Source organism: Belonocnema kinseyi, chromosome 7, assembly GCF_010883055.1.
Source record: "Belonocnema kinseyi isolate 2016_QV_RU_SX_M_011 chromosome 7, B_treatae_v1, whole genome shotgun sequence".
Taxonomy (NCBI): domain Eukaryota; kingdom Metazoa; phylum Arthropoda; class Insecta; order Hymenoptera; family Cynipidae; genus Belonocnema; species Belonocnema kinseyi.
The window spans coordinates 104278481-104294183 of NC_046663.1; the positions used below are offsets into that span (position 1 = coordinate 104278481).

The 15703-nt window shown below is 35.5% G+C and overlaps 1 protein-coding gene across 1 annotated transcript in view; it reads left to right on the forward strand.

Moving 5' to 3' along the window:
* Window positions 1-15703, forward strand: part of LOC117177220 (procollagen-lysine,2-oxoglutarate 5-dioxygenase-like) — a 55459-nt gene that overhangs the window by 30636 nt on the left and 9120 nt on the right. The window contains exon 6 of the mRNA XM_033367772.1: window positions 12153-12474. Coding sequence (XP_033223663.1) covers window positions 12153-12474 — 322 coding nt within the window. The remainder of the gene's footprint in view (window positions 1-12152; window positions 12475-15703) is intronic.

Below are 15703 nucleotides of genomic sequence, written 5' to 3' on the forward strand. Positions count from 1 at the left end.
CACGATGTCATATGAAACTTGAAATGTTTGGTATTGGATATTGTTGACAGATGACAATATGCCAATTAGCACAAATGGTAAGTTCCGACAGTGCCTACAAGTTTGCCTACTGGCCGCTAAATGGCAATACCGGTTTCATATGTATACACCTGGTATATTATTTTGAAAACTACATACAAGAGCCACCCAGGGGGCACAAGATTTGACGACGCCTTTACGACATCGTTATGACATCTTTACGACATTTTTACAACATCCTATGTCCGTGTCGTTTTGGTTTACGATATCGTAAAGACACCTTAACGACATGGACATAGGATATCGTAAAGTTGTCGTAAAGATGTCGTAACGATGTCCTAAAGACGTCGCCAAATTTTTTGCCCACTGGGCAGTTGTTCATCAACAAGTGATGTGCGTAAGTATTCCTTATAATTTTTTGTTCGTAGACAATACAATATTGAAAATATCCACGAATTGCACTAGAGTTATTATTACAGAGAGTTTTCCAAGCAGTTAAAAAAAATCATTCCCCGAAGTCGGGTTTTCGCGTAAGAAAATTATAAAAAGTGTCAATCGTATGCTAAATGCAGCAAGAATTTAGGAATTGCTTCAGGGTTAACCCTTTATGTTCTCTGAATACCCCTTAGAAAACCCCCAGGAAACATTAGGAGCCAACAGTTTCTTGATCATTTAATTGGTATACTTTAATTTTAGTTAACAGTTCCTCTGCCTTGAAATAATTTGAGTTTATTCCAAGGTTCTAAGGTTCCATTTGAATTAAATATAATTTCATATTAAAGAATAAAAATTCAGTTTAGATGCCTAAAAACCTAGAATATCATTTTAGGTGTTATAGTTCAGGGTACAGAGAATGCCAGAAATACATTTCAATGTTTGAAAGTTCATGTTAAGTTGCTCAAATTATATTGATATTTTCTAGTTTCTAGAAGTTAGTAATGAATTTCAAATTAAATTAAATTATAGAAAATTAAAATTGAATCCCGGTAAATTCATATTACTTTCTAGCAATTTAATTTGAATTCCAGCATTTCAAATTGAATCTGAACAGTGAAAATAATACAATCTAAACATTCAAGTTGTATTCCAGTAGTTGAAGTTCGATTGTGCGCATTTAATCGGAATTGCACCAATTACATCTGATGATGTGAATTTCATCAATTCCATTTGAAAGTTAGTAAATTATAAATTCTAGAAACTTTATTATATAAGATAATTTAAATTTAATTCTAAGAATTAAAATTAGCATTAAATTTAAAAGTTAAAAAAAATTGACAACTGATGTTTTTCAATAATAAAGTTCATAAAGCATTAAGTTTCAATTTGGTTTCGATTCTAAGTATTATAGAGAATTGCCAGCAAGTTATATGCATGGAAAGTCTAGATCTGTCTAATTCAAGGAAAAGATAAATGTTTTTTATTTGATTAATATTTAAATATTTCAAAAATATACATTTTAAATTATTTATGCTCAAAATTAGAGCACTCTGCTTCCAGTTAGCAATTATATTTGCTTCCTCATAGAGAAAGCATTTGTGATTTTTCAAATAATAGACAAACTAAAGTTTTCATTTTAGTCAATTTAAGAGTTTAAATTTACAAAAAATACAAAAGTACAAATTAATATTAACGAAATTTGTAATACAATGAAAAATCAGACAAATCAAAATTTGTGTTTAAAATGTCAATTTTTCGAGCTTCCTAGGGGCACTAATAGGTTTGGAGCCCCTCCATCTTACCATCAAGGCCGTAGCTACGAAGGCGGCCTGGAGATTGAATATGGTAAACTATAGTAGTATCTCGACAGTATTGCGGATACCAATCGACATTGCGAGGAGGCCGATATTGAGCATGCTCAGGGACAAAATGTCCACTCGTCGCTACCTTTTCGACAAGTACCGAGTCAGCCTATCCACGAAAGAGAAACGGCTTGACGCTGAGGCACACCTGCCCAGTAATGGAGACAACTGGTTTACAGATGGCTCTAGGGATAAAAAGAATGCAGGTACGGGGTATATCGTAAAGGCAATGAAATGGGCTTCACAATTGCGATGGGATCCTACGCCACAGTTCTGCAATCTGAGATTATGGCCATGCTCCAGTGCGCCTACAAGGGAAAGGAGTGTGGCAATAAAAGAAACATTCGTATCTGCGCGTATGGCTCATGGCACTGAATGGAACAACGATCTCGTCGCCACTAATTTGGGAGTGCTTTGAGGCACTGAATAAGCTAGCGATAGACAACCAAGTCACTCTTCTTTAGATCCCTGGACACAGCGAAATCAAGGGCAATGAGATATCGGACATGCTAGAAAAGCTAGCAGCAAAAGAGAATTTTACTGGGCCTGAGTCAGTTGCAGGCATGTCCGGTAGGTTTGTCACTAAAGATATTAACAATTGGCTGACCGAGGAACATCAGGAGGAGCGGGGTTTGGACTCTGGCTGCAGACAGGCTAAAACCCTTTTTGGCTCAAAGCTAAACTCACATCGAGCGAAGGAATTACTTAAGCTTGGGAGGAACAAAATCAAAGTCCTAACAGAAATGTTTATAGGACACGGAAACCTCCGATACCACAGACTTAAGGTAGGGCTTGAAGAAAGTTCCCTCTGTCGCCTGTGCGGAAAGTATAATGAGACTTCCACTCAGCCAACAGCATAGCTGCTGTCCTCTCCCTATGGGGAGGGCTGCGATGTCACGCCTAAGGCTTATAAGAAGACGCAACGGGATCAAAAACGCCTCAGGCACTGTCATGGTTTCAACCCAGAACAATTATAATACTAATACTTTCACAAAGAGGTTGCATTTTTAAACAAAAATTGTTTGAATTTTCTAATAAAAAACAGTGGAGTACAATAAAAAAGGACGAATTTTTAACAACAAAATTTAATAAAAACATCTGCCCGCCTCGCCGGCACATTTTAATCGCACGCTTTGCGAGCGGCTCGCAAGTTTGAGTGCGTCTAGAGCACGACGGTTGAATCTCGCGCCCGATAATGGATTACGTCGCGCTTCGCGCTCGGATATTCATTCTTTGCATTTGTAATGCTTAAATAAAACTTGACCAAAAAGATCTCTTTTAGATGGCAATATTTGTATGCGTCTTGATATTCTGAATTGTCAGCTTAGTTAAGGGCATGTGATACTTACAGTTTCCCCGGATTTTTTCCTACAAACATGAACATTTTCAAAAACTAAATTCGGAGATGCTATAAAATATCATAACGGACGTCCCCGGACTCTTTTTTGAGAGACAATAACAAAAAAGAATTGATTGTGCTAAATAAACATTTTATGCATATGCACTATTTTGAGGTTACGTCGTTTTTCATCTCTGCCTTTCCGATAATCGGAAAATTATTTATGAAATAAACTTTTTTGATTGCCTGGAAACAAGGTTAGTTCCGGGAGATTAGTTACTATGTTTATTTGTAAGTCCAAAGTTTTCGGCCAGAAATATTGTGTAGTTTGGAAGTAACGCTCGGGTGAATTGTAACACACATAACCTCGAAATATACACGCACGTTGTTAGCAATATCAAAAATTTTTGCATAAAAAAACACAAAAAAAGTGTGTGGGGACGTCCGTTAGCATGTTTGCTATAATTTCCCAGATTTTGAAGACAAAATATTTCTCATCCTAGGAAAAAATCCGGGGGAATCTAACACTGAAAAAATCGATACTATTTCCTAAGCGCTACGCAAATTAATCACATTTTGATCAATTAAAACTTTTTTGAATTAACCCACAAAAAAGTATGTGGGGACGTCCGTTAGCATGTTCGCTATCATTTCCCAATTTTTTAAGAAAAAATATTTATTATTCTAGAAAAAAAGCCGGGGGAACCTAAAGCTGGTAAAATCGACAATTTTCTAAGTATCACATGCCCTTAAGATTAAATTTCTCAAAGCTCTGTGGGATTTAAAATACCCATTCCCATCGTGACACTCGCGCTGCGAGCTTGATTTTCGACAGATATTTATAAACAGGTTTAGTTGAATCTTTTTTTCTCGTAAATTTCGTCGTTTTTCCACACATTTTTTATTTATTTATTTTTTTTAATTTTCAATGCTATTTTTCACGAATAAAACAGATAGTACGCGTCCTATCAAGAAGTCCTTATTAATATAATTGTAGATCTTTTTCGGATAACAATTTTGTTCATTCCATCTTTTTTCGTATCCTACATAGTTGGACCCCAAAATGGAATTTTTGATTTTAGTTATTTTTTGTGCAATCAAAATTTGAATTTTCAATTTTTCAAGAAAATCACAAAATTTGTTATGATAATCTTGTAGAGCTTTCAAAAAGTAATGTTTTTCTGTTCTTGACTTTTTTCATATCGTGCGTTTTTTGGCTTAAAATTTTGATTTGCAGTTGATTATAAAAATTTTGAAAACACTATAACTCTGAGAATTTTCTTTTCATAAAAACAAGCTATTAGTGTAAATTATTTTGTCCTTTTTAATTCTATAAATAACCGTACATTGAATTTTCAAATTCTGTAAAAAGTGGTCTCAAAAATTTTCAAAATGCGATCACTTCTTCAATTTTTATCAAAAATTGCTGGTTAACGAACTTGTCCTTTCTTTTAGGATCGTACAAAATTGTGCCAAAGATGTATTTGATCCGTTTATTTTTTCGAGAGTTATCGTGTTTACGGACGGACGGCCGGATGGATGGACCTGTTTGCTTAATATCCTCGTAAAAACGATTAGCAGCTGCTGCCCACGAAATCCCGCAGTTCTGCTTGTGACAAACTTTTAATTCTATATACATACAATTTTTAAAAAGGGTTAAAAAACCACAGCTTAGTTCTACTGGATTCGATATTTCAGTATCTGCTGGGGTGAATCGAATTTTTATTCTCTACCTTTGCTTACACTGGACATTCTTTCGTATTATCTAAAACCAAGAACTTTAAACAAATTTTTTTAAATTAAATTTAATTTCCAGTACAAAAATTGTAACTTTGATGAGAAGCGCTTAAGAAATATATATGAAAATTTTCGTTTCTTCGAATTTCACTGTATATTTTGAATTTTTATAATTCTGTGCACCTAAATTAACAAAATTTAAAATGCAACGGTTTTTAAAAATTCTAATTCCTTTGAAGTGGTTAGAATTGACTGTTTTGAAATTTAATTCTTTCTGAAAAGTTTGAAAATCATTTAGTTGAAGGCGTTACCAATTTGATCATTGTAAATTATTTAAGATTTAAAATTGGGCGTATAAAATTATTTATAAATATATGTATATATATACATAAGTTTGTCATAAGGACAACCGTGGGATTTCGCCGGAAGCGGGTGCTAATCTGAAACTCTGCACCCGCTCCCAGCGAAATTGCGGTAAAATTTTAGACGTAACCACATCATACGACCATGAGATAGGTAGCTACAGTCTCTGGAAAAACTCTCGTGCACCTTGAGGATACGGAGCGAGCCGAGGACGACCGCCTTTTGCACTTTGGCCACAAGTGCCTTAGCATCTTATTGAAACGCAGGAATGCTTTTCAGGCTATTAACTAGTGAAAGCTTGGCAACTCCGAGAGCGCCGATGATGAGAACGATCAGCTTAACAGAATATTCCGGGTATTTGTATTTTGTAATCATTTATGAAAATTTCCTAGGGCTAAATAGCCCTATAAGGAACAGGTTGCTATGATGTTTTGCCAGCCAGTATCGAAAATTCGATAACAAACATGGTTTGTTTCTCGAAGTCAAGAAGAACTATGTCAGGCCTCCAGTGAGCAACAAACAATTGTCGAGAATATAAAGTTCCAGTATATGCGGCACTTCACATTTTCAACAATCGACTCGATTTTCTTAGGAGCATTTAGCAAATGAGTATTAAGGCTATTGAAATAAAAGTGACAGATATGGTAATAAAGTACTCTTAGTGCCGCATTGTACCTTTGTATGTAGATCTTTCTCGCATGAGTTCGACAACTAGATAGTATGTGTCCTAGATGCTCGGGGTGTGTGTGACAAGCTCTGCAACTATCAGCGGGAATATCTTGGCTCAAAATGTGGCGACGATATGCTACAGTGGAAATGACACCGTTTTAATATGCCAAACTGAAACCCTCTATGCCCGACTTTAATCAGGGTGATTTAAGGAACTCAAACGTTTGCTCACATGACATTGACTGATCCTCCGCATTTCTGTGTAAGATACCGTGCATCTTCTTGTTTAAGAAGTTTTTCTCCTGTGCTCTCTTAATAGGTGCTTTCAGGAGTGAGGACACGAGATAGATAAGATTTGGTGGATTTTCCTCGATCCTGATGTCGAAGTCAAGGGTAAGTGTTTCAGCAGGTTCCCTTGCCGGTTTGTTCAGAAACGCTGACGTCTTCGTGCTTCCTGACAATTTTAAGAAGAGGGTCCCGTCCGTTTGTGACCACATTGCCGGTGCTTAGGAGAACGAACCCGTAAAGTATATCGATGTGAAAAAACACTTCTTATAATAACGCCATGAAAAAAATTCATATCTATAAAATGCGATGAACACAAATAAATCTTCCGCCCAGCCTATCTGGCCCAGCAAGATGTATACATGTGTAAACAACACTTAAACCCAGATTATAAGCTACTGGCAGCGTAAAACGCACGATTTTAACTTGATATTTATTTATAGTTCTTTCCATAGTCCACCAATAATACTCTGTTTACGGATAAATGAAGGTGTCCTACAGCGCTTCCGCCGTCAAGCTCAGGGACTTCGGGGATGCTTTTAATTTTTCCCTGATCCAAATAAACATTGGCGAATTGTTCTAACTGAAAATCCATTCCAATATCCTGAGAGTATTTTCTTGGCAATCTCTAGATCTAGGTGTTGTAGCACTTTATTTTGATTATAGATCTTAAGATTATCCATGTAAAATACATGATTGACCTTATGCTTTCGATTTCAACTTTTCGAGCAAAAGAACCCTTCAGAATGGCAAAGTGCGTGAGGTAGTGGCAATAATGTAAGGCAGAAAAAAAGTGGGCTCATGATGGCGCCCTGAAAGACACATCGCTGAAAGGTGACACTACACTTTTAGTTGTCACACGATGTTTTCCAGATGAGATAGTAAATCTGGTTTTCTAAACGGGCATCAATCTCTCTAACCACCTTACAATGTGTGGATGCACCTTTAAGCTTTCCAAAAGACAGATGGTAAGTCTTTACAGGCACATAAATCAATTAGCTAGTTCTCCCGACATTTTTATATGCCTTTCTTTGAACCGCATCGTTCGTATATTTCTTACCACACAGGTACGCTTGTCCGAACAATTCTATCATTTAGTATAGCTGTGAAGATTATATACAGTGTGTTTTGACAAGTGATTGGCTTGTAATTCTTCGGGTCAGCTAAGTTGCCCATCTTTGGCAGGAGTACTCTGCGCCCTTTCACAAATTACTCTGGAATAGGCTCTTCCGACTTTAGATATAAGGTGAAAATGCGGGCCAGATGTTGGTGGTTTTGTTGCAAACTTCTTTCATCAAAAGTTCTTAATGCCATCAGATCCTGGGGCGGAATAGTTCTTCATGCCTCTTATTACTTTTTTCACCTCCTCCGAAGTGATGAATGGGTATCTTTCTCAGGTTCTATGAGGGCATGGCAAATATCCTTTAAGCTATTTATGTTCTTTGAATCTCGTTTAAGTGAATGACAAACTTCGCAGACTTCTCTCCAAAATGCTTCGGCCTCATCTGGCTTGGGCGGATGGGTGATAGTAACTGGAGGATCTTTGAAGCGTCGAGATGGGTCAGAGAAAAATTGGTAGTATTCTCTGACACACCTATTTCTCCGTTCTAGACTTCTCCTAGCTTTAGATATCACCTTTAGATATCGCCTGATGGTCAGCAGCTTTGACTCCTACAATGTGTGATAGCGGATCCGCAGTTCGCGCGCGAACTGTCGAACGTTAGTGTTGAACTTTCTGCCAAATGTTATGTAGGCAATCACACACTGAATGCAGTGCGCGTACAGTCTTGCCCAATCTATCTTTGTAAGGAGTTGATGCATTCGTCTTTTGTCCTTATAATCAGCCGTTAACTTTATTTCAAGGTTTCCATCTGCCAAAGCTCTTGCTCAATTATATACACTACAATAATTGTAATCCAGATGTTGGACTCTTCTGAAACATCTCCACAAAGCTCATCATCCAGTTTAGCCAGATCTTTAGGCTTAAGAGAAACCTGAATGTTGATGCTTCTTTGAGTCTTGCAGCACCGCTCTTCCTCTATTGGAGGCCTGCTCGCGGTTTGAGTGTCGCCTTTTTTCCTGTTGTCAGCTTGTTTTAGCTGCAGTTGAGTAGACGGATCGCTTGTATAACCCCCTTTACGGAGTTGCTCAGCATGGTTTTTAAAGACTTTTATGCGACAAATGCAAGAGATTTAGGTGTTTCTCGTAACACAAAGCATGCAGTCGCGACATGTAAACTTTTCGTTTAAGGGCCAGAATGGTATCACAGCACTCTAGCAGGTTATCCCTCGATTGATCCGTCCACTCAAAGTTATTGAGATTTTGCTGGTCCATTACATTGACTCCGTCTTGATGTTTATTAAATTTGTTTAAAAAAGTCATAAAATGTATGAACTAATTATGAATGTTGCCGAAATTAACATGAAGTTCTCAATTAAAAGGACTGACATGAAAAAAATTTCTTTAACAGATGTCCGAATAATGCATTTGTTCCCAATTAAAACAACTGGCATTGAAAAAAAACGAATTTTCCCGTATATAAGTGCTCGAATACTGCATTTGTTTATTAAAGTATGATAAAGTCATACAATTATGAATGTTCCAAAAATTATCAGGAGGTTCCTAATTTAAAAAATTGACATAGAAGAAAACGAATTTTTCTGACGACAAGTGCCTGAATAATGCATTTGTTTATTAAATTTGTTTATAATATTAACAAGAATAGTCTTAAGAGAAATTTTTTCATTAAAATATTGTTTCCATTCAAATTTTTTGCAATATAACTTAAAAAACGTTAAATTATTGAAAATTGTAGAAAACAAATTTTCAACAAATAATTTATTTATTTATAAAAAAATTGAAAAACTAAATTAAAAATCAGGTTCGGCAAATTTGTCTGTGAATTTGATAGACCTATTTCAGATACGAGAAGCTTTTGACAGATGGGAAACCAGGCTTGTATAGGACACATTGCCACGACCAAAACCCCTTTTGCTCTATCTTTACGGATCGTTCTCGGCACGTTCTGCGAAAACTTTTGGAACGTTCTACCTAAACTTTCTGGGAACTTTCCTGGAACGTGTGAAATGTCCGCCACTTGGGAATGTTTCAGAAACATTCTATTGGAACGTTCCAAACACAAATTACCCAGTGCGCACAAACATTAAAGAACATCATTAAAACGGCTCATAAACGTTCTAATTCAGTCTAAATAACTTTCCTTAAGTATGCAATGTTCCAGAGACGTTTTAAGAACTTTTTTAGAACATAAAACGCTTTCAGAACATTATCTGATTCGACTTCGTTCAAATAACTTCTTCTGACGTGTACGTAAAAAACGGTTTAAAACATTCAAATTACGCTCTTAAATTTCGTGCCTACTGGGTACCATTATTGTTATTGTTATCAACGAATATCGCGTAAACTCTAAATGATAGGTCCAAATCAATTTCATTTTATGATATGAATCTTATATTATATTGTATTATATATGGCCCTCAAAACTAAGATATGACATCTATTTTTACCTATTTCTTATGGTTCACAAGATAATAGTAGTTCAAACTAACAATAACGAAAGGTTCCCCTGAGATTCCAATTAGATGTTGCCACCCGGGGGACATTTTGAACATTCCGAGAACGTTCATCGAAAGTTCCGCTGGAACGTTCCGAAGGTTGGCGCGGAATGTTTGGCGCTCTTAAGGGTAGTATGAACGTTGCCACAATGAGAAGATGCCTGGTTGAAATACTCGTGATCGCTCCTAGTTGAGAATTTGCATGGTAGTTTAGAAAGGTCTTTGGATACTTCTTCGATTGATGAAGAACTTTTATGACGTTCAGCAAAATCTTTTCCGTACAAAAGTAAATCGAATTTCTTTCTTAGTAATTATCGCTGGCGGGATTTCGACTGAGACTGAATTAAAAATTCAATTAATGAATAAATATTAGAGTTCAAGATTAAAATACGCGTCTCCAGTGAATAGTGTTTGATTGTGATTTTTTGTTCATTGTTATTGCAATTGTCTATGCCTGCAAAGAGAATAAATTAGGCTGCATTATATTGAGGTGCAAATCGAAGTGCAGAAGTGGTAGGCTTGTCCAATTAGAAATCAATATTAGTTAGTGGAGTAGACAGGCCACACCCTGACTGTTAAGGATAGGCGAAATTGCAGCCTTTCGGTTTTTTCAACAATAAACTTATCGACTTTACGACATCGTTACGACATCGTTATGACATCGTTAAGACATCTTTACGATATCCTATGTCCGTGTCTTTAAGATATTGTAAAGACACCTTAACGACATGGACATAGGGTATCGTAAAGTTGTCACAAAAATGTCGTAACGATATCGTAAAGACGTCCCTAAATTTTGTGCCCACTGGGAAGGTCACAGTCATCGTCTAAAAATTCTTTCAAAGATAAGGGACAAGAAATCTTAAACCTAAACAGATATTTAAGCTTGCATAAAGTACAAAAGTAAAAATGAAATTTCTATCAAGAAACCTGATTTATTTAATAATAAAACTCAATATTTACAATCGGAGTAATTTTGAATTGGTTACACTCGAGTCGCGGTACTGCAAAATTCAGTACTGCGAACTCTCGCTATTGAGTACGTTTTCCTCCCGATAATGAGTACGACGCTATAAGCCCATCACCCCCACTACTCATTTATACATTTGTTACCGTCTGAGAAAAAAGGGACCTTACGCACCAAAGCTGAATTTTACATTACGGGCGATCGTAGTCGAGTCCGCAAGCAGGCATTTGAGTAGATGGTGTTTCTTTACATGAGATATAAGGTCCAATAATTTTAAAAAATTGTGTTTGATAGTCAGACTTTTTGACACATGTGAGAGTCCTTTTTAGTGACTTATTTCTTAGCAATTTCATGAAAAAATTCTCATGTCACTATTGCACAAGTAACATTCGTTGCCGAATAATACCAGTAAATTTAATTTAATTTGCCTTCATTTTCTCGAAAACCACATATTCGGTAACTGAAGTGACTAGTTACTCTTGTAACAATCGGAAAGCGGCTGTGACATCATAGTGACAAAGGGAACTGTTTAATTCGATTAACAAATATGCGGATTTCGAAAAAGGACGAAAAATCAAACTAAAAATATCGACAATGTGTTTGGCAACGAATGTTATTATTAAAATAGTGGTATGAGGATTTTCTTGAACCATTGCTAAGAGATAAACCACTGAAGAGGGCTCTCATGTAAGTCGATACATCTGATTGAAAAACACGATTTTTATTATTAGATACTAAAGCCCATATAAAGAACCACAACTACTAATTTAATCTCAGAGGGTCGATAGTAGTCTCCACGATGGATTCAGTTATCCATCATTCTTAAATTAAAAACAGGTTTTCGAGAACAAATTATATGTGTTTACGCTTTAGGGAAACGTGTGTTTCCTATGAACAAAGCGCGCTGCATGAAACCGGTTTTCCCCTAAAACCTAAAATATTAGTGGACCATAATAGAGGAAAAATCAATCAGTGGTTATGACTCCCAATTGAATAATTATGCATAACCCATTTCCAGCAAGCTCATCGCTCAACCACGATGATAGTGTGATGACTTGTCAAAACATTAAAATATGATTTCTGAGAAAGATCTTACAATCTAAAGACTGGTGTTGCGAGTTTTCACTATTAGGTATTTTCACTTCAACCATCAACTAACTTCACTTCGTTAAAAGCTGAGGCGAAAACAATGGATCAAATGCATGGAACAAAACTTTATTTCTGTAATATCTTTGTAATCAATAATAATTATTGTCATTTTATTATTATATTAAACAGTTCGCTGTTGATTGAAGTGGAAATACCTAATTGTTATGCTGATAATCAAAATGAATGTTTGAAATTTAAAAATACTATGAGAAAAAAGTTGATTTTTACTGAACATATTTTTTATGCTTTAGGGGTCTCTGGAACGTGCCATTTATCAGCAGTTGCTATTTAATCAACTCTACGATTATTAGCAATAAAGAAACTCGACCCTTGTACTCGAAAGGCGATTTAGATCTAGATATGACTTTTTCTTCAGCTAACAGAGAAAGGCTTATATTTATGTACGTCAGTAATAGACTGGAGTTTGGACATCAGGTTACTTCTGATTCGTTTAATACTACCTTGAGTAATCCTGACTTGTATCAGATTTTTGACAATAAACTCGATTGGGAAAAGAGATACATTCATGAGAATTATAGTAAGAATTTAGAAGAGGGTCAAATACATCTACAGGTAATTAATTTTTTAAAATGACTACATTTTTTTACAATTCCTTTAAGTTTTAATAGTCCACGAAGCCTGTCCTCTTAGGCAATCGGCTCTTACTTCGATTAGTTTTTTCGTTTTTATTTACGTTTCGTTCTTGGGAATAAGGATACATCATCAAATTAGTTCTCTTGAGATTATCAACCGGCTAATTTTTTATTTTATTGACATCATGCAAAGTTGTACCTTAGAATTTCAGAATTTCAAACTACTTACAATTCTTTGTCTTAAATTTTAAGACGTCAAAGATTTCAGTCTTTAAAAATAAAATAATTACAAATTTTGAACTTAGTCTTGAGAAACCAATACTTTCGAATATGGGGAATTATTTATCAAGTGATCCGACCTAAAAATTTTTGGTTTTCAGGTCGGGTTTGCATTAGGTAAATTTATTGCCCTATTGGATAGGAGGCTCTGTACTAAATTTTAGGTACATCGAAAAATTAGTTTGCGCATGCGCGAAGGTGAAAGTTTGGACTAACGCTCGCGCATCGTAGGCTCTGAATGCCTGTAACTATCATCTGCTATAGACAAATTACTTTTATATGAGGTCGTCGGATTCTTATTTTTACGAACTTTTCGATCAAAGTAAACAAAAATGTCAAACTTAAAATTTGACCTCTTATAAAAATAAAATATAAAATTTTTTGTTTAACTTTGGCCTATTTTAATTTTCTATAAATAGACTTAAAATTAACTTTATTTTATGCACTAAAATCCTTTCAACGGGAATTATGAACTGAGGCTTGGTTTTCGAGTTGCAGAACAAAACCTGAATAGAGGCATCCTCGTAGCACGCCACATGCTACCATTACGCGCTAGAGTGAAGCTCAATGTGACTTCTGAATTTGTACTTAAACGATGCTTTATCGTTTAGACGCCACCTACTGTTTTTAGTAAAGAAAATCCAGTTCTATTAGCAATGATTTTGCTTTCGGTGTTTGGAAGAAAAGCATGATATTTTTTTGTGCCGGAAATCGCAAACGCTTTATTAAATCTTTCTTGAAGTTTTAAGGTCATCTCGGTGTGATTTTCCTTAGAACTATACAGTACAATCGTTCCTTTGAGACTTTCGACAGTAGCATGAAAGTACCAAGCCGCAGGAATGTCAAAATCATGTTCATGGTGTAAAAGGTTTGCAAAGCTGCACTTGTTTTTAAAATACTGCTCTGCTTCATCAGTAAAGTAAAAAAAAAATCCCGTGAACAATGTTCTTTCAAGTGCTCAATGATTAGAGTCTGATATTTGTATATGGCAACCTATGGTGGGTTAAATTGCCTGATAAGATGGTCATACTTATGTGTTTTTGCTTGTTATTTTTCATATAGTAAATAACTACAGTAAATATGGTTGTCTGATCATTATTCCAATGTTGGGATTGGATAGCGTTTTGCACAATGAAAGGGAAATTCTCCGTGAAATCAAATTGAATTAAGAACTCATCCTCTTGTAGTTTAGTTGTAAGCTCTTTTATAAACAGTGATTGTTGTTTTGCATTAAATGAATGGTTTTTAAGTTAAAAAAGTTTGTTACAGAAGTCTTATACGAAATCATCACTTTCAGCTACTTTGCTTTTTAATGAACTTCTATCAGTGTGTGTCCAAGATGAAAATGTAACTTTATTGATAAAATTTTCATGAAAAATTTTACCAAGATATTCTTTTAATGTGTCTAACTTGGGACAAGATTTACATTCGTTAAAATAGGAGGTTTCTGAAGGAGTTTGGCAAGTAATTACTTTAAACAATCATAAAAATCTTTTAAAAAGATGCCGTAATTTTCATTCAACTTTTCTAAACCTATTGAATTCAACATTAGGTTACCAATTTCGTGATGGACACAAACACAAACCGAATGCGTGCCACTTTCACCAGCCACAATGCAGTGGCGTGGTCTAAGGTGTGCAACATTAGAAAATCCTATTTTCACTTCTAGAAACACAGTTTGAAAACGCTGAAATAATTCTACAGGACTGCATAATAATAATCGTTTCTGAACTTGTTTACGCGATCCATCTTCTTCTTTTATCGATACAAAGTTCTTTATACCTGGCATCAAGCGACTATTATTATCATCCTCGTAGAAATTTTGTACTAAAACTTCAGTTTCCACTGGCAATTTTGTCCCCAATTTTGGGTCGGGTGATGTCAAGATTCCTTTTTGAGCCACAAGTTTCTTGGCTTTTTTATCTTGTCGTTCAGATGTATTAAATTCCTTCATTAATTTCCTGCAACCCCATGATTTAGGCGTCAGAGTTATAAGCAAAATCTTCTCTGAGGAGTCAGTAGTCTCCTCAAACTTTTCTTTAATTGAATTAGAACTTCAACACATCCTTACATTCATCAGTGTGATTTGGTGATGATAAAAAGTCTGGATCACTGAGCTTTTTATTGTTGTCATTAGTAGTTCTACGTTAGCGTCAATTTCCTCCTTATTGTTGATTTTACTGTTTATTTGTAAATGTTTATTTAAATATTCTTTAAAATTTCCCCAATCTGCATGTTTATAGTTTAGTGGGAGAGGTCTGTTATTCTGAGGGTTTAGTTTACTATCAGTCAACGCTATATAGACAGGTTTATTATCAGAGTCTAGCTCGTCTAGTACCTCAACTGTATCTATAATGGTGACGTTTTAAACAATTGCTAGGTCAACTACGCTAGGTCTAGCTTTGATGTTGAATGGGTACAGGGTGAAATCATATGGATATTCTATGTTTCAGAGAATTTTGTTCTATAAATTTGAGTATATTTCCGTTGCTATTGTTATTGTAACAGTTCCAATTTTTGTGTTTTGCGTTTAGGTCGCCCGCTGCTATTATTTTTTTGTTTAAGTTAAATATGTAGGTTAGTTTTGCTTCTAATAGTTTTTGTTTTGGGGCATATAGGGCTACAATCATGGTATTATTTTCAAGTTTGATTGCATGAGCTTCTATAGTTTTTAAATCTTTTAATTCTATTTCATGACATGGTATGCATCTTCTTACGAAAAAGGCCACTCCCCCAGAGGCTTTTTTACTAACTCTATTTTTGCGGAAACACCTGTATCCGTAGGGAGGTCTAGGTCTAGTTTTATCTGTGAATCACGTTTCTCCAACTACGAGGGTGGATCAAATATAAACCGGAATTTTACAAATACTTTTCTTAGCCAATCGCAAGCACTCTCACAGTGTAGGCTCTTGTAATGCAGTGTATTAGGA